Genomic DNA, 18,498 nt, shown 5'->3' on the forward strand with positions numbered 1-18,498 from the left:
CATCAGCCTCTGGTACCCCTACAGCTGCATGTGGCTTGCTAGCACCTGTCTGTCCATGAGCAGCGGTAACTGAGCTCCTAGCCTCCTGTCCAGACACAGGTTGAGGCCATTTATCTCCTTAACTCCTTCTCCCCAAGTTTAAGGAGGATCTAAGCCAGTGCTGGTAAGAGAAACCCATGCTGCCTGTGATGCCATGCCCTGGCTGGGTCAGTGTGCTCAGTGCCAGCGGGAGCCTCCAGAGAACACCTGGGGTGGGGCAGGGACAGCTGGTGCTTGTGGCATGCCCCCTCTTCATAGAAACGCAACCAGCTCTGTCTCGTGGGGGGGCACTAGCAGCCTGCAGTGGCCACATGCACCTCCTGTGCCAGGCGCTCCAGGAGGCAGGTGCTACGTGGTCCCCTCGGGAGAGGGACAGGGCAAGCTGTGCACCTCTCCATCTCCCCACCAGAGCCTTTGGCACCTCTCCTAGATCCAGGTCTGCTCTAGGCTGGAGATCCCCACTCTACAGCTAACCTTGGAGGCTGCTGCTAAACATCTGGTTTCCCAGAGCCCCGGTGGCCTTGGCAGCAGAGCTGTGCAGCCCCTGAGCTCCCTGTGGCCAGTCCTTGGCACCCACATGCCACCCGTGCCTCCCTGGGGCTCATGGCTCACTTGTCCCTTCTCTGTGCAGAGTGGTTTGCCACCAGCACCGACAGCTATATCCTCCGGGACCTCGATGACACCTCGGTAGTGGAGGATGGCAGGAAGAAGCTCAACACCTTGGCACACTACAAGGTAAGCCCGCAGGGGACAGCAGCTTCGTGGCGCCCGCCTGGCCCCGGGGCCAGCCCTCCGCACCCGGCATCCTTGGGAAGGAGCAGGGAGGTTGCCATAGCTCCGCCAGAGCTTCCGGGGAATAGACATCTGCCCTGGCGAGGAGCTCGTTAATATTGCAACACACTGAAACTCATTAAACGCTCTTCATGCAAAACAAGTTATTACTGACAGCCGAGGGCGGGAGAAGCTCCTGTCCCCGCGGCACCAGCCTGCCTCCTTGGCATGGCTCTGCTCCCGCCCAGCGCCGCTGCCGCTGGCCGCAGGGCCGGGGGTGCCGCCGAGAAGCAAAAGCCAAGGCGTGGGGCTCAGGTGGGGTTTTTTGGGCTCAGGTGAGGTCTGTGGGGCTCAGGTGGGGTTTGTGGCCCTTTTCCCTTGGAGAGCTAAAGGAAAGCAGCAGTCGCTGCGGCGCAAGCCGGCCCGGGCTGCAGCCGTACAGGGAGCTCAAGCGGGCTGAGTGCTGGCTGCCGTCGCTGTTTGTAAGGGCCGTGCCGTGCAGCTGCTGCTGGCCCACTGCCCTTGGCATAGCCAGTGCCAGCCCCACCACACCGGGCTGCGGCCAGGCTCCTTCTGCCCAGCCCAGCACTTGCCTCTTGCAGTCACTTAGAATGATCCAAGACTGTAGCTTGGGCACAGGCATTTGTCTGAATGCTGTTGGATGTGAGACCCTCACCAGCTTGTATTTGCCTTTAAAACCCCTTTCCACATAGGGCAGTGCCCTTCTGCCGGTTCTGGAGGCAGCGAGCAGGACAGAGGGCATTTGTGGCAGGGCAGCGGCTGTACCAGTGTTCCTCAGCTCCCGGATCTCCCTAGGGCTATCCCCTGTCTCCCTGGGAGGCACCACTAAGGCCCCTGTCATTGAGGTCTACGTTTCCTTTCTTTCACAGATCCCCGAAGGGGCATCCCTGGCCATGAGCCTGTCGGACAAGAAGGACACCACGCTGAGCAGAGGTAGGGCCGGAGCATCCAGGGTGTGCTGGCAAGCTGAAGGAAAGGAAGGCTCTGAAGCCACTTGCCTGGACAAGGCCCTTCCTGCCCGCATACACCTGCAGCTTCTTGACAGCCTGCTCATAGGTTTCAGGCTGTGCAGAGACTCAGAGCTGAGCAGGGGATGCAAAACCTGACATTGATGAGGGAGTACCAGCCCCTGTCTGCAGGTCACCCACCTGAGACTGGCTCCACAGTGGCCAGAGCCCCTTTCCCTGCTGGAGTCAGGGGCTGCTCAGCGATGCAGCTGGCTCAGTCATGAGGCTGGAGACAGCCCAGGGCGTGTGGGGCACCACAGGGCATTGCAGTATGCCACAGTGCAGTAGTGCCCCTGTGCTGATCCTGCTCTCATGCCCTCTTAGGTCCCCTAATCTTGGGAGACCACAAGTCCTTCCTGATATAGTTGCTTTGGTACCTGCTGTGTGTTCCAGACGCATTGACTTGCTGAGGTCACTCAGGGTAGCAACTGCAGCTTGGCACTAGGATCCTTGGGAAAGCCCAACAGCTCCTGCCATGGAGGGTGACTGTGGAGGAGGGCATTAGGTTAGGTGCCCTGCCTGAACTTTCATGTCTCTCTCTTCCTCACAGTGAAGGATTTGGACACTGAGAAGTACTTCCACTTGGTGAGTATCCAACTCCCTTGACTGCACTCACCCAGGGGAGTGGAGCATCTCTGCAGGACACCCTCTCTGCAGTGCAGGGCATGCAGGGAATGTGCCACAGCTCTGGCTCTGCTCCCTAAGCCCTTTCTGCTGCCATGACAGGGAGGATGCTGGTGGAGCGCAGGTGGGCAGCATGGCCCAGCCCAGAGGTGCTGGTGGGGTACTTGAGGAAAAGCCCATCTGTGCTCCTGCTATGTGATCCTCTTGCTTCTCTTTTGGCATACTTCACCTCCATGGTGGCTGCCCCTTAGCAGAGGAGGGCAGCTGCTTCTGTCCCTGCAAACAGCCGTCCCTGCTGCACTCCAGCATCAGTCAGGCCCTGGGCCAAGCAGCCTGGGGCCGTGGGAGAGCCCTCAGCCAGGCATAGGGTCAGGTTGTCTCCTGTCCAGGCTGGCTGTCAGGGAGATGTCCCCTTGGCAGCACTGGAAGCAGAGCTGACCAGCCTTGATCACCTAACTCTTGCACTCCAATCCCTGTTTTCTCAGTCGATGTGATGAAAGAGGTTAAAATCTGCACAGCCTTGCTGATGTTACCTGAACCCCCTCTGATGGCTGGCTCGGGAGTGATGGACAAGCTGGGTCAGGGCTCATTACTTTCCTTCAGAGGGGCTCAGAGAGGCACAGAAAAGGTTAACTTTGGACAAGCTTTGGTGCTGTGGGACACCATAAAAATGACCTTGGTGGCAGGGCAGTTGTTGTGCCTGGTATATCCACCAGCAGCCAGACAGCCTGGGAGCACAGTCAGAGTGTGGCACGGTGTTGCCTAACACCCCAGACAGCCTGGGTTGAGTCTCTGAGCAGCGCTCCTGACACACCACCTGCCCCAGGGGCTGGGGGCATTGATGAGTTCTGGTTGTGCTGGGATTCAAAGTGCTGAAAGCTATTAGAAGCAAAGCATTCTGGACAGCAGCAAGGTTTGATGGCTTCAAGTGTCCCTGCCCAGATCTTGAACACCCAGCAGAGCCAGGAGGGAGAAGGGATGGAAAGCTGAATGCGCCCATGTTGAACCAATGGCAGTATGCCCTGAACTGGGCAGTTGGGTTATTCCAGAGCTGCCATTAACCCACTTGGCCAGGCAAAGACTATTTTTTGTGCTTGAAAAGGCCAGGGTTCCTGCTCTGGGGAAAGATCCTGGGGGATCTTCCTTGGTGGTCGCTGCAGGGACCTCGTGCTGGAGTCTCAGCTGCAGCCACTCAGGGCAGCTGCAGAGCACAGGGGGCGAGCGGATGATGTGCAGGGAGCTGGATGGGCTTGTTCTCCTCTCCTGGCTTGAGAGGGGCAATGAAGAGCTGGGCAAGAGGGCAGGAGAAGACCCTCAGGAAGAGTGAGGACTGCAGAGCATTCCTCTAGGGCCATGTAGAGCAGTGTTTGTGAGGCAGGGAGTGCTGTTGGATGGAATTCCATGTGCAGCTGAAACTCTGTATGGAAGCGAAAATGCAGCCTGACACTGCAGATGAGCTCTCTGAACATGTGTTTTGTGTTGGGCCAGGTTCTCCCCACTGATGAATCAGTTGAACACAAGAAGTCCCACAGGCAGAGCCACAGGAAGAAAGTCCTACCAGAGATCTACCTAACCAGACTGCTCTCCACAAAGGTAGGAGATGGGATGCTGGGGATGGTGGTGGTGGTCTATAGAGGCTGGGCACTCCCAAGGTGTGGTGGGACCCTTTGTGTTGACCAACTGGAGTGTGTTTAGTGAGGCTGCCAGGCACTACTGCTCCTTGGCTTCGTCCAGCACTGCTGCCTGAAGCCCCCCATGATATCCCTAGGCTGGTCTTGAGTCTGAGCACATGAAAGGGATGCTGATCACCTCAGGGTCCTGATGCACAGGTCAGAACTGAACTGACCTCCCCAGCAAGAAAGTCCTGGTGGGAAAGGAGTGGGAGATGCTCAGTGCTGGGCTCAGGGGCAATGTCTGTACGGCCTTAATTGAGATTGGAACTTGCCTGCTCTCTGTGAGTGCTCTGCTCCAGCAGTTGGGCTCCCAGCCCATCTTTAATCCCAGCATGATGCCTCACTGGAGCAGAGATCACAAGGCTGGCCAGCAGGCTCTAGTCTTTGTATTTACTGTGCAGAACAACCACAGATGTGAGACCCTAGCAGAAAGAAAGAAAAATCTCAATGCCAGAAGAAATTAAACCCAAATGCAAGCTAATTATATCACTGTGCCCCAGCAGCCCTCTCCCTGCTCTGGCCTTTCCCTGCTGATCTCTCCAGCTGGCAGTGCAGGGTTTCCCTGGAGCCCCTGGTGTGGCCTCCTCCACCGTGTGCTTGTCCCACAGGGCACGCTGCAGAAGTTCCTGGACGACTTGTTCAAAGCCATCCTCAGCATCCGGGATGACAAACCCCCCCTGGCCGTCAAGTACTTCTTTGACTTCCTAGAGGAGCAAGCAGAGAAAAGAGGGATCACAGACCCTGACACTATGCACATCTGGAAGACCAACAGGTTTGGAAAAGAAAATCTCTTCTGCCTCTTCCTTCTTTGCATCCATCCCTCAGGAGCAGCAGCTGCACACCCTCGGTGTCCTGGACAAATTGTTAGGTTGCTAAAAGGAGAAAAGAGGCTTGGAAACAGGAGGGGTGGCAGAGAGACAGTGCAAGATGAGGCCAAAGGCAGGCTCGGAGAGCTTTGAACAAACATGGCTCAGGGGAGCAGCAAGCTGGATGAGGAAGCAAAGGCAGATGGAGGGCAGGAGGAACTGGCACACTCCTGCAGGTAATGGAAGGAGGAGCAGAGGAGGGAGGGCTGCTGGTTGGCAGCAGCCTGAAGCATCAGCTCCAGGCACTGAGGATCTGAGCCAGAGGCCAGAACCACACCAGGTCTTAAGGCCAGCATGGAGACTTCTAAACCCTGGGGCACTTCTCCTGACTTATTTCTGTACCCAGGCTGGGGCTGCTGGCTGTTGGCAGGGCTGCGGGAGCTGGTGCCATGACAGCCATGTGCGGCCCGCCCTACAGCCCTGGCACCAGCCTGCAGCTGTGCCAAGGGATGTGAGGAGCAGCAGGACTGGGGTGGGAGCCCATGCTGGGGAGGAAATGGAGCAGGGGAGAAACTAAACAATTTAACTGGAGAGAGCAGGGAGCTTGGAGGGGCATTGAGGAGAGGCTGAGTGATCCTGGGGCTGCAGGGACCAGAGCCATTTCCAGCATGTGAAAATCAACCCCAAATGTGGCTAGGCAGCCGGAGGGGCAGGCACCAGCACTGAACTGCAGCTTTGCCTGCCCTTCTTCGCCTTTAGCTGCTGGTAAAGTACAGACTGAGAGCAGGAGGGAAGGCAGGAAGGGCCAGCACTGAAACTCCAGTTGTAGCCAGAGGAGCAGTGAAGTAACTGCAGGAGACAATCAATAGAAAGCAGGAAAAGAGACACATGAACCTGTTGGGGAACAAGAAGGAGCTGGCACCACCACTGCTACAAAATCAGCAAGTGGGGAGGTCTGGCTCAACAGTCCCATGCCAGCAAACCTGGCAGGGGCATTTCTGGGACCACAGTAGCTCCAGGAGCTGCCCAAACAGCAAAGGTGTGCACTTACCCGGAGAGAGCTGCATGTGGGGTCTCTGGCCCATGCCATGCACTTCAGCCTGGAGAAATCTCTTCAGAGCGAGCACCTGTGCCTGTCCCTCTGGCTAAGCAGAGGGTCACACGCTGCCAGGATGTGAGTGAAGAGCACAGCCTGGCTCCTCAGCATGTTCTCTACTGTTCACTTGCTGTCACCTCCGGCTGCCCCTGGAGCACAGGCACTCACCCGTGTGTGTTCCCGGCCCGCCTCCCTTGCAGCCTGCCTCTGCGGTTTTGGGTCAACATCCTGAAGAACCCCCAGTTCGTCTTCGACATCGACAAGACAGACCACATCGATGCCTGCCTCTCGGTGATAGCCCAGGCCTTCATCGACGCCTGCTCGCTCTCCGACCTGCAGCTGGGCAAGGTACCCCCGCCAGGGGACATCTCGCTGCCGCTCGGGCGGCCACGCAGCGGCGCAGGTGGGAGGGCGCAGCCGCCGGTCCCCCGCTCCATCCCCCGGCAGCAGCAGGGCTGGCTGGGAGCCGCTTGCTCAGGGCATGTGAGTTTCAGATGTTGTGGATGAGTTCCTGAGACCTCCCCTTCTTTCCTCACCGCTTTGCTCAGGCTTGAGCTTGCAATTCGTACAGCAGCGGTCAGGGAGCGGGGCCAGGCGGCCACAGGCAGGATGGGCAGAGGGCAGAAGGCTGGCAGCAGAGCCAGCTGCTGGCCTGGTGCTAGGTGTTGCCCCGAGGCTGTGTGAGCTGTCTGTGGTCGCAGGAGCGCACCCAGCGCTGTCTCAGCAGCGCTTCCTGATGGGCTGAGCCATGCCTGAGCAGACAGAGGTGCTCTGCTGGCTTAGGCAGGGGTGTGGGGAACTGACATGGACACTAATGTGTGCCAGTTCTGCCCCGGGCACTGCACATAGCTCCCTCGGCCAGGGCTAGCTTAGGGGACAGCATCAGCAAACTTCCAGTAGCAGGGTGGAAAATGACAGCGCCTCAGATAGAGGTTTACTCACTGCTGCCAGTGGTTTCTGCAGAGCCTCTCAGCCAGGAGAGCTGTAACAAGCTCAGGAGGCCAGCTGAGTCTTCAGGAATGTGGGCTGTGCCTGCCCAAGCAACACAGACCCCAGCCTGGAGGTGTGGGGACCACCCAGAGCCATCCCCTTGACACCATCATTAGGAGTCTTAAGTCTTCTGAGGTGTGACTGAGGAACAAGATTGTTCAGCCTGGAGGAGGCTGAGGGCAGACCTCACTGCTCTCTGCTGCTCCCTGAGAGAAGGCTCAGCCAGGTGAGGCTTGGGCTCTGCTCCCAAGGAATAAGTGATAGGACAAGGGGAATTAGCCTCAGGTTGTTGCAGAGGAGGTTTAGGTTGGCCATGAGGAGCAGTTTGTTCCCCAAAAGAGTTGTTGAGGCCTGGTGGTGGAGTCCCCATCCCTGGAGGGGTTTGAAAACCATGGAGATATGGTGCTGAGGGCCATGGGTTGGTGGTGCCCTGGCAGTGCTGGGTTAAGGGGTGGACTCCATGATCCTAAAGGTCTCTTCCAAACAGAACAAGCCTGTGCTTCTCAGATGCAGCTGGCAGGACCTGGGAAGCAACTGGCAGGTGCTGCCATGCTGCTGCCAGCAGAGCCCTTGTTGCCCATCTCTGATGACATCTCTATCACGCACTGGCCACCTCCAGTGTGTGGTCGGAGGCCTGTGGGCTCAGCACACCTGCCAAGGGCACAGGGCCTGCGAGGCAGGCAGGCAGGCAGCATCACTCCAGCCCCCACCTTCCCTGCTCTGCCCCCGGCGCAGCCCAGGAGCTGACATCTGAAACCTCCCCGCAGAAAGCAGCTTATTAAAAAGTGCTGCACAGAGCCTGTCGGCAGTGTGGGCTCTGACGTCAGGGGGACCCTGCAGCGGGGGGGGAGCTGCTCCCTGCGTCCCCCAGCCTGGGAGCAAGAGGAAGCCTTGGCTGGGAGAGGTGAAGGCTGGGGGAAGATCTAATGAGCGCTGGTTTGTTTGTTTGGGTTCGGGGCTCTCTGGTGGCAGGCATTAGGAAACACCTACCATTTGTCCTTGTCAGGCTGTGGGGGAGGGGAAGAGGGGTCAGCCGGAGTCAGACAGCAGATGGAAACAGTTTCCAGGAATACAAGAGCATAAGTGAAGGAATTGTTGAGTAATGTGGGAAGAATAAATCCTCAGCATAAAAAGCAGCTTGCGAATCCACGCAGCAGCTCGCTGAATGGTTTCCAGGCTGGATTCCTCCCCTGCTTTCAGCGTGTTGCTCCCGATACTGTCAGACTCAGGTCCCATACATCTACTGGTTAATGACCCGGTCCCCTTCTCTTCATAGCACAGACAGCTCAGACACGAATTAAAAGCCCCTCACAAGAAGAGGCAGCATGGGTTCCTTTTGTGTTTCCAGGGGAAAAAAACCCTCTGCTGTGAGCAGGCTCTGTGACTTGGCTGTATTCCTGTAATGCCTTGTTGCTGGGTTTGAAAATAAACTGCTCTGGGATCTGGTGCCCATTTCCCATTCCCCTGCAGCCGCAGATCGCAGCTACCCCCGGGCTCCGGCGCCGCAGCTCCAGCCCTGCCGGGCTCCTCTTTGCAAAGAGCCTCCCTCCCCACCTGTCACAGCACAGCAGGGGCCCTGGGTCGGGGCGGTGGGACACACTGAGCTCACCCCTCTCCCCGTCGCCGAGCTGGGGCCGTGTCCCCTCGGGGTGCAGCGCTGGGCCGGGCAGCCAGGTTCATTGCCGGGGTAATGATCTCAGCGGGGCAGGAGTGCCGCGAGGTGAAGATCAGTCATGCTGCTGTGTGCCAGGAGGGCACCAGGGCTCTTCCTGCCCTGGTACAACCCGAGCGAGGGCTGTGAGGTTAAGACGGCCTTGTCCAAGCTGACATTAATTAATCAAGAGAACCCCATGTTTTCTGTTCATTACTTCAGATGCACTCAATCTAGGCCAGGCAGGCTGGGTTAGTCAATGCAAAATAAATCAAAGCTACATGAAAAATCCGAGAGGAGCACTTCAGCTGACAAAGTTCAGCTTGTGAGAGAGCTTTGTTCTTTCATTTAGATTGAGCTGGCTGCTCAAGAGACCCGAGCCAATGCCTGCAGAAGCCCTTCCCTCGTTACTGCTTCCAGGGGCAGGGCCACGGAGCACAAGCGTTTGATCTGACACGGCCGTGCCCAGCTCAGCTGCAGAGCATCACCTGGCAGCAGCCACCTCGCCTGACCCCGGGCATGCTTCTGAACCTGCCCGTGCTGCAAATTAAGCCACGCTCCCACAGCCACCTTCCTTAGCACTGCAGCTAAGAAACGTTTAGCGTGTGGCAGGAAGAAGGGCCGAGAACAGAGCTGTGGTGCCTGTCCACAGCACCTTGATGTGCCTGGGCAGCACCTCTGTCATTAGTGGCTCTATGCCTCGGTGCCATCCCAGCACACTCCCCTCTAGAGCCGGGAGCAAAAGCCGTGGCTGCTCCTTGGAGCCCATGTCTGATGGCCAGCACTTTGGTCAGGCAGATCAAAGCCTGCCAGCAGCAGGTGCCCAACGCCTGCCTCTCGCCCTTTAGGACTCCCCGACCAACAAGCTGCTGTACGCCAAGGAGATCCCCGAGTACAGGAAGATCGTGCAGAGATACTACAAACAGATCCACGACATGCCCCCGCTCAGTGAGCAGGAGATGAACGCTCACCTGGCTGAGGAGTCGCGGGTAAGGGTGCCCGGCTGCTGCGTGCCCCACACTGGGGGTGGCTAGGGCTGCAGGCTCCATGCCCTCAGAGTCTGGGGTCTGGCATCAGGAGGGGGATAGTGCAGCTGGGCTACTTCTTATATGCTGGAAAGAGCAACCACGAAAGGAGATTTTTTTGCCTCAAACTTTGATGCACAAACCTCACTGACCTAATTCCAAGCATCTTCAATTACTTGTGGAGCTGCAGTAAACACCCACGAGTTAGCTTGAACTTAACTGGCTCTGGCACCACTGGGACTTGGGAGTGAAATTTGTTGCCAAAGAGACAGAAAGTTTGGAAAAGGATCTCTGCAATCCTGCAGCCCCAAGACAGCTGGCTGCCAGGCATCTACTGCCAGGGCCAGCCCTGAGTCCAGGCAGCCTGCTGGCAGCTGGCCCAAATGTGGGACACTGGCACCGATACCAGCTCCAGGAGCTGGCAGCTGCGGTGCTGATCCGAGTCCTGCCAGCGATGTGCCGCAGCTTCCTGCAAATCAAACCATCTCCCCCTGCTGCTTTAGCTTCAGTTGCCCATCAGGCTTTTTCTGCTGGTGTTGCTCTGCCCAGCTTTTGTACTGCCCCATGCTGTAAAATGGGCTTGAGCACACAGAGGTGAGGAGTGCTGTCAGGCATGGGCAGCAAAGGCTGGCTTTGAAAAGCCTGAGCCTGTTTCTGTTATAAACAAAGCTCCTTTCTTCAAGGGGTGACTGAAATACACAGGCAAAACCTCCTTCCAGTCTGGTTAATGCCTGCTGGTGGGGCTTGAACTCGCTTGCTGCATCACCTTAACATCTCCCCCCCTCTTTGTTCTGCCTCTAAAGAAATACCGGAACGAGTTCAACACCAACGTGGCCATGGCCGAGATCTACAAATATGCCAAGCGCTACCGCTGCCAGGTGAGTGCCCGCGGCGAGTGCCAGCCCAGCCTGCGCCCAGTCCTCCAGTAAAGGGCTGGCATGCTTTGCACCATGCCTGCTCTCCTGGCCCCAGGCTGACGGCTTCCCGGCAGAGCAGGGCAGCTGTTCCTGGGCCAGTGAAGGGTGCTGGGCTGCCTCAGGTGCTCTCAGGAGGGCAGAGCATGCTGACACAGTTCAGACCCAAAGTGATTCATCACCTGACACCCCCAGCTGGGGCACTGGCCCTGGCTGGTTCCCAGTCCCCTGCACCCCATGCTGTGAGCGGTTCATTATCGCCATGGGCCTGCTTTGCTTGCGCTCCCCTGCTCAGGGTTTCAGCTGAGCCCTACAACAGCCAGAGAGTGAGGTCCAGGGGAGTGGGGCAGGGCAGGCTCTCCCCATCAAAGGTCTGGCTGAGAGCTGAGCTCAGCAGAGCTGGGCTGGTGGGAGAGGCTGGGGCAGTGGGTGGGCAGCCCTGCCCGCATGCCTCAGCCACCCACCTGCCTATGTCTACTGCAGATCGTGGCTGCCCTGGACAGCAACCCCACGACAAAGCGCACCCAGCTGCAGCACAAGTTTGAGCAAGTGATTGCACTGATGGAGGACAACATCTACGAGTGCTGCAGCGAAGCCTAGGCCCACCGCAGCCCTGGAAGTGACCTTCTGTACAGTGCAGGGCTGTGGGGAGCCTGCCTTCAGCCACCATATGCCATGGATCGTCTCACCAGGGTCATTCCCAAACCAGCCTCGTGGTGGGTTGGGCCTGACCCATGGCTGAAGGGCTCCCTCACCTGAAAAGAAGCCACCATACACTTCTCTGAGCAGCTCAAACCTCCTCTGGTCTGCACTGTGGCACCCATAATTTATTTGCTGTTGCCAGTCAGAAATGGAGATGTGACACTTGTGGCAAGCTCAGTTCACCACTTCCCTCTGGTCAGCAGCTCCCTGCATGCCTGCTTGTGGTTCCTCAGGACAAGAGATGAAGCTGCAGAAGATCTAACATGAGGTGAAGCAAAGGGCAGCCTCAGGGAGTAACAAGCAAAGACAGCAAAGGCCACGGGAGCGGTGCCTGAGCTCCCTTCCACACCATCCCTCTGACATCCTTGTTTTTCCAACACCAGGGACTCGCTCAGCTGTTCACTATCTGCTGCATTCTGTGTATTTTTGTGCCTTTTAATTTTTGTACTGTATGTGTAAACATAACCACCCCTCCATCTGAGACTTGGGCAACAGGGAAGGCAGGGCTGAGGCACAGCAGTCGCTTCCCCAGGCACTGAGCCATGGAGTAAGCACTTTATCCCCAGCTGGCAATGGCTGCTGTGGAGCCAGAGGGAACGTGCTGGTGTCAGACAGGGGCAGGAGGGTTCCTTCCCTGTCCCCAGGTTCCATCTCTGCCAGCACAGTGAGCTGGAGTTGCCGTGGGTAGGTGAAGACCCCCTGCCTCCCTGCTCGCTGGGCATAGGCACAGCTGCTGCCCAGGGCAGCAGGTGTAGTGGAGGAGAAGGACCCATGCCTCACCCTCCAGCCATACTGGCTGTGCCTGTGGCACTGCCCCAGCCCTGACAATGCCGCTCAGGCCAGCATGGAGCAGCTCCTGCTGACAGCCCTTGGGTGGAGCAGAGCAAGACACCAGGCATCACCTTCCCTCCGCTGCCCCACCAGCATGTCCCTGCCCTCGCCACTAAAGGCAAGGTCAGCGCTAGAGTGGGGTTTGCTGTAGCAGCTCACTCTGGACACAGCCCACCTGAGAGTAGCCACTAGAGCACAGCTTTGCTGTGTCTGGCCTTTCCTTCAGCCTGCTCAGGCAGAAGGACTGGACCTCAGCCCCTGGCAGCAGGATACTCAGGCAGGCCAGTAGAGCAGCTCCTACACCCCAAGCTGCAAGCAGAAAGCATCCCACGCTTCTGCTGGGGCCAGCAGCAGGGTCCCACTGCACGGACAGAGGGAGCTTGTCCAAGACCAGGAACTTCTGTGCCGTCCCTCCACATCTGCAGAACCCCTGTCCCAGCTCGGTGGGACACGTGGGGAGCCGTGGGCGCTGTGGTGTTCACCAGCGTCCCGCTGGTGCCTCTGTGGAGGCTGGGCCACAGCTGACACCACATGCTCGAAGCTGAATGCTGACTTGCAGGCATCAGCACCCTGCCCACAGCAGCTGAGCCCAGCTGGAGCCACTGCATTTCAAACTGCCAAATAGAGAAGAGAAGAAGTTGCTACCTCACTGCAGGCAGGGCCTGGGGGAGCCTCCACTGCTCATCCCGCTGGCAAGGATGCAACCTGCTGTTAGATGACTTTGGCCCACCAGAACTCCTCCTGGGTGACTCACTGCCATGGACAGGGGCCTCCATCCCAGCAGTGCCACACTCCTGAGTGCTGTGCCCGTCAGCCCTGTGTACATAGATGTCTATTTTAAACAAAGCAGAGACTTTATCCAGTATGGTGGGGGGGAGGGGAGAGCAGAGCTTTTCTAAAGGGGAACTCCAGAAGGACAAACACTGTGGAGGTGTCACTGCTGAGGACAGAAACGAACCATGTAGCTGGGCTACATTTTATTTTGAAAGTGAATTATTTTTTGTTGTTGTTTTCTTTCAGAAACTGTGAATAGCTGCCAGAGACAGGCAGGCCCAGCACAGGGAGGGCAGGGCAGGACAGAGGTGCAGAGAACGTCGAGCTTGGCTGGAGGCGGGGAAGGGTCCGGTGGCAGTAGCCCCGTGTTGTGACGAGGGAAGGACACAGGGACATGGCAGCCGGTACCCTTTGCCCCCACGGTGCCATGGCTGGGGCCTCTTGTTTCATTATTGAAGTTTCTCAAAGCAGAAGGTCGTTGCTAAGAACCATATGAAACAACCCCAAGGGAGCAGCAGCTGGAGGGGCGGCAGGGCTGCCCCGAGCCCTCTGTACCATGTTTTTAGACTTTGGCACATGTTGTGGCCGTGGTGCCCTTACCTGCTGTTAATGAAGTGGCAGACTCCTGGAGAAGCCTCTTTGTAATAAAACAAGGTGCTGAAACCTGCCTGCTGCCATCCTGACCCATGCCTGCTGGGCTGGCCTGGCTGTGCACTGGGAGCATTGCCTGCCCAAGGGTGCCCAGGCATGGCAGCTCTGCTGACAGCCATCCTGTTTCCGTGGCAGAGGGGGTCCTTAGCCCTTTATGCTGCAGAGCACACGCCTGCTGCTGGCACCATGGCCCCCACCAAAAGAGATCAAGGTGGGGACACAGCCAAGCTGCTGAACTGACCACACACAAAAACCAGTAACACCCCAGCAGTGCCCAGTGCTGGGCAGCCTCACCCCTGCCAAGTGCCACTGGTCTGCAGGACAGTGTCTACTCCCAGCCCCTGCTCTATACCACCACCACTCAACTTCTAGCTTCAGTGCTGTGATACCAGCCACAGCCCACGGGTCTTAATGACCATGGCATCGCTAAATCCTCTCTCTTCCACCTCTCTCAGTAAAAGCTGCTCTCCAGACACCAGAGGGATTTGCTTTTCCTGCTGGAAAGCTGATTCTTAGTGAAGCTAAATCCAGCCATTAAACGAGCTGGCCTCTTCCCAAGTGCCTCATGTTTCACAGGGACTGCCTGCAAGCAAGGGCACAGCTCCTGACCAGTTCTGGGACATTTCCAGTCCTGCGAGCAGGGCTCGCTAGCAGCCAAGGGTTGGGTGAGCTCTGCTCAGCTGTCACTGCAGCATCCCCCACCCTGCCCCTGGGAGGGGACATGAGCTTCAGCTCCATTAAAATGGATCAGTGTGGCCAAGGCTGAAGTTTAAAGAGAAGTTAGTTTGCTCAGCTCTTGCTTAAGCCCCAAAGCAAGGCCAGGAGCCTTGGAGGACATTGGTAAGGCCAGCTGCAGATTAGCAAAATCCTCTTTAGGAAGAGTTTTACTTCCACTGATTTCCTCCTGCCCAGGAGGGCTGCAGCCTGCTGCATTATCAGACTGACCTTCAGAAAGGATCTGCTGCGCACGGAGCAGGAGCAGCGTGGGCATGGGAAGCTGTTCAGTGGGAGCCTTGCTGTGCTGAGCCCCAGCAGGCAGCGAGGCAGGGCTGGAGGTGGGAGCTGTGCCACAAAGGCGTGAGAATGCTGCAGGCTACAGCAAACGCCCAAAGCTCCTTTTCTGAGCCCTGGCCCATGCCTGTCTTCCTCTTGCCCTGCTTGGTGCACAGGCAGCCCCCCTCCAGTGCTGGGGACCCCTGCCTATGGCATGCTCTTTCTCCTGGACCTGCTGCCCCAGTGCTGCTGTAATCCCAGCTGAGTCAGGCATTTGCACAAGGACAGCAGAGAGGGCAGAGGGCTGCATGCCCACCCAATGCTGAGGCAGGACTGGCCAAGCCTGAGCCACATGGTGCCTGTGAGTGCCACCCTTCTGTGCCCCATGGGGCCCAGGCTATCACCCAGCACTGGAGCTCACCACCACACTCCATGGCCCAACACCTCCTGACACTGCTGGCAGAGTGGGGACACATAGGGCACCTCCATGAGGGCAGGCATGGTGCAGCTGCCTGCAGCACCATCTGTCCGCTCTGCCTCCTGGGAAAGGGCTGGGGGGCCTTAGCAGTGGGAGTGCAGGGACCCCAGGGCAAGGCAGCAGTGACACCATGTCATGAGGGAGTGCAGCAGCTTTATTAGCAGGTGAACATGATTAAAACCTGTCCTACAGACTACAACTGGCCCAGATCCAATGGCGGGCACCAGCTGGATGTGGGGCTGGGGCATGGGTTTGCCTGGGGCCCTCTATGGACCCTTCCTGGCTGTGGCTTTAGGGGCTGCCTTCTCCCCCTTGCCAGCTCCTGGGGTCACCTGGGGCTTCCTTGCCTTGCCTGGGCCCCCCTTAGCCTCAGGGGGGTCTTTCTGTGCTGTCTTTGGTGCCCTCCCCTTGCTCTGTCCTGCCAGGGCTCTGTGGGGCTCTTTGGCCCTAGCACCCATGGAGTTGGTGTTGTGGTCCCGTCCTGTATCCTTTACAGCTGCAGCCACACGGGGCCTGGAGCAGCTTTTGCCCTGGGTCTGAAGGTGGCCAGCAGCTTGTGAGGGCTTTGCTCCATCACTCCTGGTCTTCCCTGCTGCTGGTGGCTTGGCCTGGGGAATAAAGAGCACCTCAGGCTGCTGCCATAGAACCACAGAACTTTTTGGGTTGGAAGAGATCTTTAAGGTCATGGAGTCCACCTCTTAACCCAGCACCGCCAGGGCACCACCAACCCATGGCCCTCAGCATCACATCTCTATGGCTTTCAAACCTCTCCAGAGATGGGGACTCCACCACTGCCTGGGCCAGGTCTTGGCAACCCTTTTGGGGAACAAATTGTTCCTCATGTCCAACCTAAACCTCCCCTGCAACAACTTGAGGCTATTTCTCCTTGTCCTATCATTTGTTCCTTGGGAGCAGAGCCCAAGCCTCACCTGGCTGCAGCCTCCTCCCAGGAGCTGCAAAGAGCAGCGAGGTCTGCCCTCAGCCTCCTCTGCTCCAGGCTGCACACCCCCAGCTCCCTCAGCAGCTCTGTTCTCCAGACCCTTCCACAGCTTTGTTGCCTTTGGGCAAACCTTGCCACAAGCCACCCAGCCCCACTGCTGAGCCATACTCACATCCACAAGCTTTGCCTTCAGCTTCCTGGCTGCTGCCGGCTTCTTGGCCACTGCCAGCTTCTTCTCCTTGGTGCCTGTGGAAGAGGACATACTATGAGCCAGTGCAAGAGCCCTCTGCAGGACTGCACAGCCCAGGGTGTCTCACGGCACCACCATTCCTTTACCTGGCTGTGTTTCACCTGCCGTGGGGGCCCGGAGGGTCTTGGTGGTCCCTTTCCGTCCCAGTTCTGGGGCTTGTCCTCTGTTGGCATCTGCCTGGCCTGGTGCCTGCCTCTTCTGCGGCATCTTGGAGGCTAACTGGGAGTGAGAGAAGGGTGGAAGCAGGGCAAGATGCCTCCTCAGCCCCCAGCCCCACCACCTGGAGGCCAGCAACCCCTGCTCACCCTGAAGCTTCCGGTGGCCCCCATGGCGGAGGAGTTGTGGGGTCGCACCAGGTCCCCGCAGCTCAGGCCCTTGCTTAGGGCCTGCTTCAGCAGGTACTTGAGGCGGATGGGGTCCACGGAAGGGTACTTGCAGAGGATGAAGCGCTTGATGGCGACCACGGAGACACCCTTCCTCTGGCCCTGGGCCTGCAGCGCTCGCAGCGCCTCCATCACCATGTGCAGGGTTGAGGGGCGCGGAGGACGGCGACGCTGGGCCGGCAGTGCTGGCAGCTGGGCTGTGCACAGCGGCAGCTGGGCCGTGCCAGCAGCTTCAGATCCTGCGAGGACAGGCACCTCCTGGAGCCTGCACAGCCCTGAGGCACCCACCCCCGAAAGAGCAGAGCCCCCCAAAAGCTGAGCACAGAGGGAGAGAACTACTTTGGCTGAAAGGGACCTTTAGTGCTGAGTCCAACCCTTACCCCAGCACCACCAGGGTGCCGCCACCCCATGGTCCTCAGCACACCTCCACTGCTCTGAAACCCTTCCAGGGATGGGGACTCCACTGCTGCTCTGTGCAGCTTGGTCCAGGCCTGGAAAACCCTTTTGGGAAGAAATTGTTCCTCATGGCAAGCTGAGCCTCCCCTGGGCCACCTGAGGCCATTTTCTATCAGCTGTTCCTCTGGAGCAGATCCCAGTTCCCACCTCACTGCAGTATCTCAGGGAGCTGCAGAGAGCAATGAGCTCTGCTCTCAGCCTCCTTTTCTGCAGGCTGCGCACCCCCAGCTGCTCCTCCGAAGAGGCAGCCACAGCTCTGCTCATCCCTGTAGCCTCACAAGGACCATGTCCAGCAAAGCCTTACCTAGCTCAGGCTCCATGGCACACAGACAGCTCAGAGGCCCAGCACCACTGCCCGTGCTCACAGGCTAGGCTCAGCCACAGCTCATTTATGTGATTAGCACCCTCACTGCTGGCGCTGGTTGGTAGCTGCTAATTGCTCTGGTCTCTGCCCCCGGGGAGCAGGTGGTGGAGAAGTCAGGAGCCCTTTTCCAGCTTTCAGAGGGGGACTGGAGGGAGGTAAGAAATAAGGAGTTGTGGGATGGTCACTCTGAGCCACAGGGGAAAGGCACCTAACTGCTGCTCCCATCTTCTGAGCCAGGGTCCTGCATGGTGCCAGCAGGAGCTGGGTTTGGAGCAAAGAGAGGCACTCAGTACCCAGGCTCTGCCCATCAGGCTCCCCTGGGACCAGCGTTGCCAGCCTGTTCTCTGCTCCATTTCCAGTACGAGTCCTCCGGGCAAATGTGGGCATTGCAGAGTTGGAGGGGCTGGCACCACAGCAGGGATGATAGGCGCGTCTCTTCCACCCCATCTCCTCCTCCTGGATCTGGCCACCACCTCTGGCTCCATGATGCCTCCAGCACCCACCTGACTTGGTGGGATGGTTCAAGCCCTCTCTCGCCTCTCCCACCACCAGCAGTAGCTGCAGATCTGGGCATCACGTGAGGCAACAGCCTGTGGGCTCAGGACCAGGACATTTCTGGGATGCACCAGGGCTGGTCCAGTGCAGGTGGGAAAGCCATGGAGTGGCTGCCAGGGACCAGAGCCTGGTGCCCAGCAAACACACCCAGCCCTTGCTCCTCTTCCCTCCAAAACCAGCCCCCAGGTTCGTCGCACATGAGTCAGCCTGAGCACTGCATTATTCATGAGCGCTGATCTTCGGCTGGCGCTGAATATGCAGCAGCGGCGACAGGAACAAGGAGAGAATTGTACTTGCAAATTGCTCTTTATTAAAGGTTTAGCTCGCAGGGGTTGTGGCTGTTCCCTATCAGACCTTGCAAAGCTGCGCAGGATTAGAAACCAGAGAGGATGATAATGTACAAAAATAGTTTCAAATGTTGATAACACCAAACAGGGAGAAAAACATCTTATTTGTGTGCCTGAGCTAAAAATACGACCGCGGAGTGCTGCTACAATCGCAATC

At 58.0% G+C, this 18,498-nt stretch overlaps 2 protein-coding genes across 3 annotated transcripts in view; one reads left to right on the top strand and one right to left on the bottom strand.

The window, feature by feature from the left end:
* Positions 1-13,591, top strand: part of PLXND1 (plexin D1) — a 72,351-nt gene extending 58,760 nt beyond the window's left edge. The window contains exons 28-36 of one of the 2 annotated variants that reach the window (XM_064156110.1): positions 671-774; positions 1,701-1,764; positions 2,389-2,423; positions 3,951-4,055; positions 4,744-4,907; positions 6,238-6,385; positions 9,527-9,667; positions 10,507-10,581; positions 11,101-13,591. In XM_064156110.1, the coding sequence (XP_064012180.1) occupies positions 671-774; positions 1,701-1,764; positions 2,389-2,423; positions 3,951-4,055; positions 4,744-4,907; positions 6,238-6,385; positions 9,527-9,667; positions 10,507-10,581; positions 11,101-11,217 (953 nt within the window). In that variant the 3' untranslated portion in view covers positions 11,218-13,591. The other variant, XM_064156111.1, reaches the window with a different exon arrangement.
* Positions 13,592-15,179: 1,588 nt separating this feature from the next.
* LOC135182257 (histone H1.8) lies at positions 15,180-17,432 on the bottom strand. The gene is made up of 5 exons (XM_064156114.1): positions 17,380-17,432; positions 16,542-16,858; positions 16,323-16,455; positions 16,159-16,232; positions 15,180-15,654 (listed from the first exon to the last, which is right to left on the bottom strand). Exons 1-5 carry the CDS (start codon positions 17,393-17,395, stop codon positions 15,313-15,315), a joined length of 882 nt encoding a protein of 293 aa, XP_064012184.1. The 5' UTR covers positions 17,396-17,432; the 3' UTR covers positions 15,180-15,312.
* Positions 17,433-18,498: the final 1,066 nt, after the last annotated feature.

Source organism: Pogoniulus pusillus, chromosome 16 (assembly GCF_015220805.1).
Source record: "Pogoniulus pusillus isolate bPogPus1 chromosome 16, bPogPus1.pri, whole genome shotgun sequence".
NCBI classification, from domain to species: Eukaryota; Metazoa; Chordata; class Aves; order Piciformes; family Lybiidae; genus Pogoniulus; species Pogoniulus pusillus.

Bases quoted from the DNA above. Each gene is read 5' to 3' on its own strand.
- LOC135182257 (XM_064156114.1), bottom strand. The intron at 16,456-16,541 runs GTGAGCAGGGGT...TCTCACTCCCAG, and splicing joins GGGCCACCGGAAGCTTCAGG to TTAGCCTCCAAGATGCCGCA. The intron at 15,655-16,158 runs GTGAGTATGGCT...TTTATTCCCCAG, and splicing joins TGAAGGCAAAGCTTGTGGAT to GCCAAGCCACCAGCAGCAGG.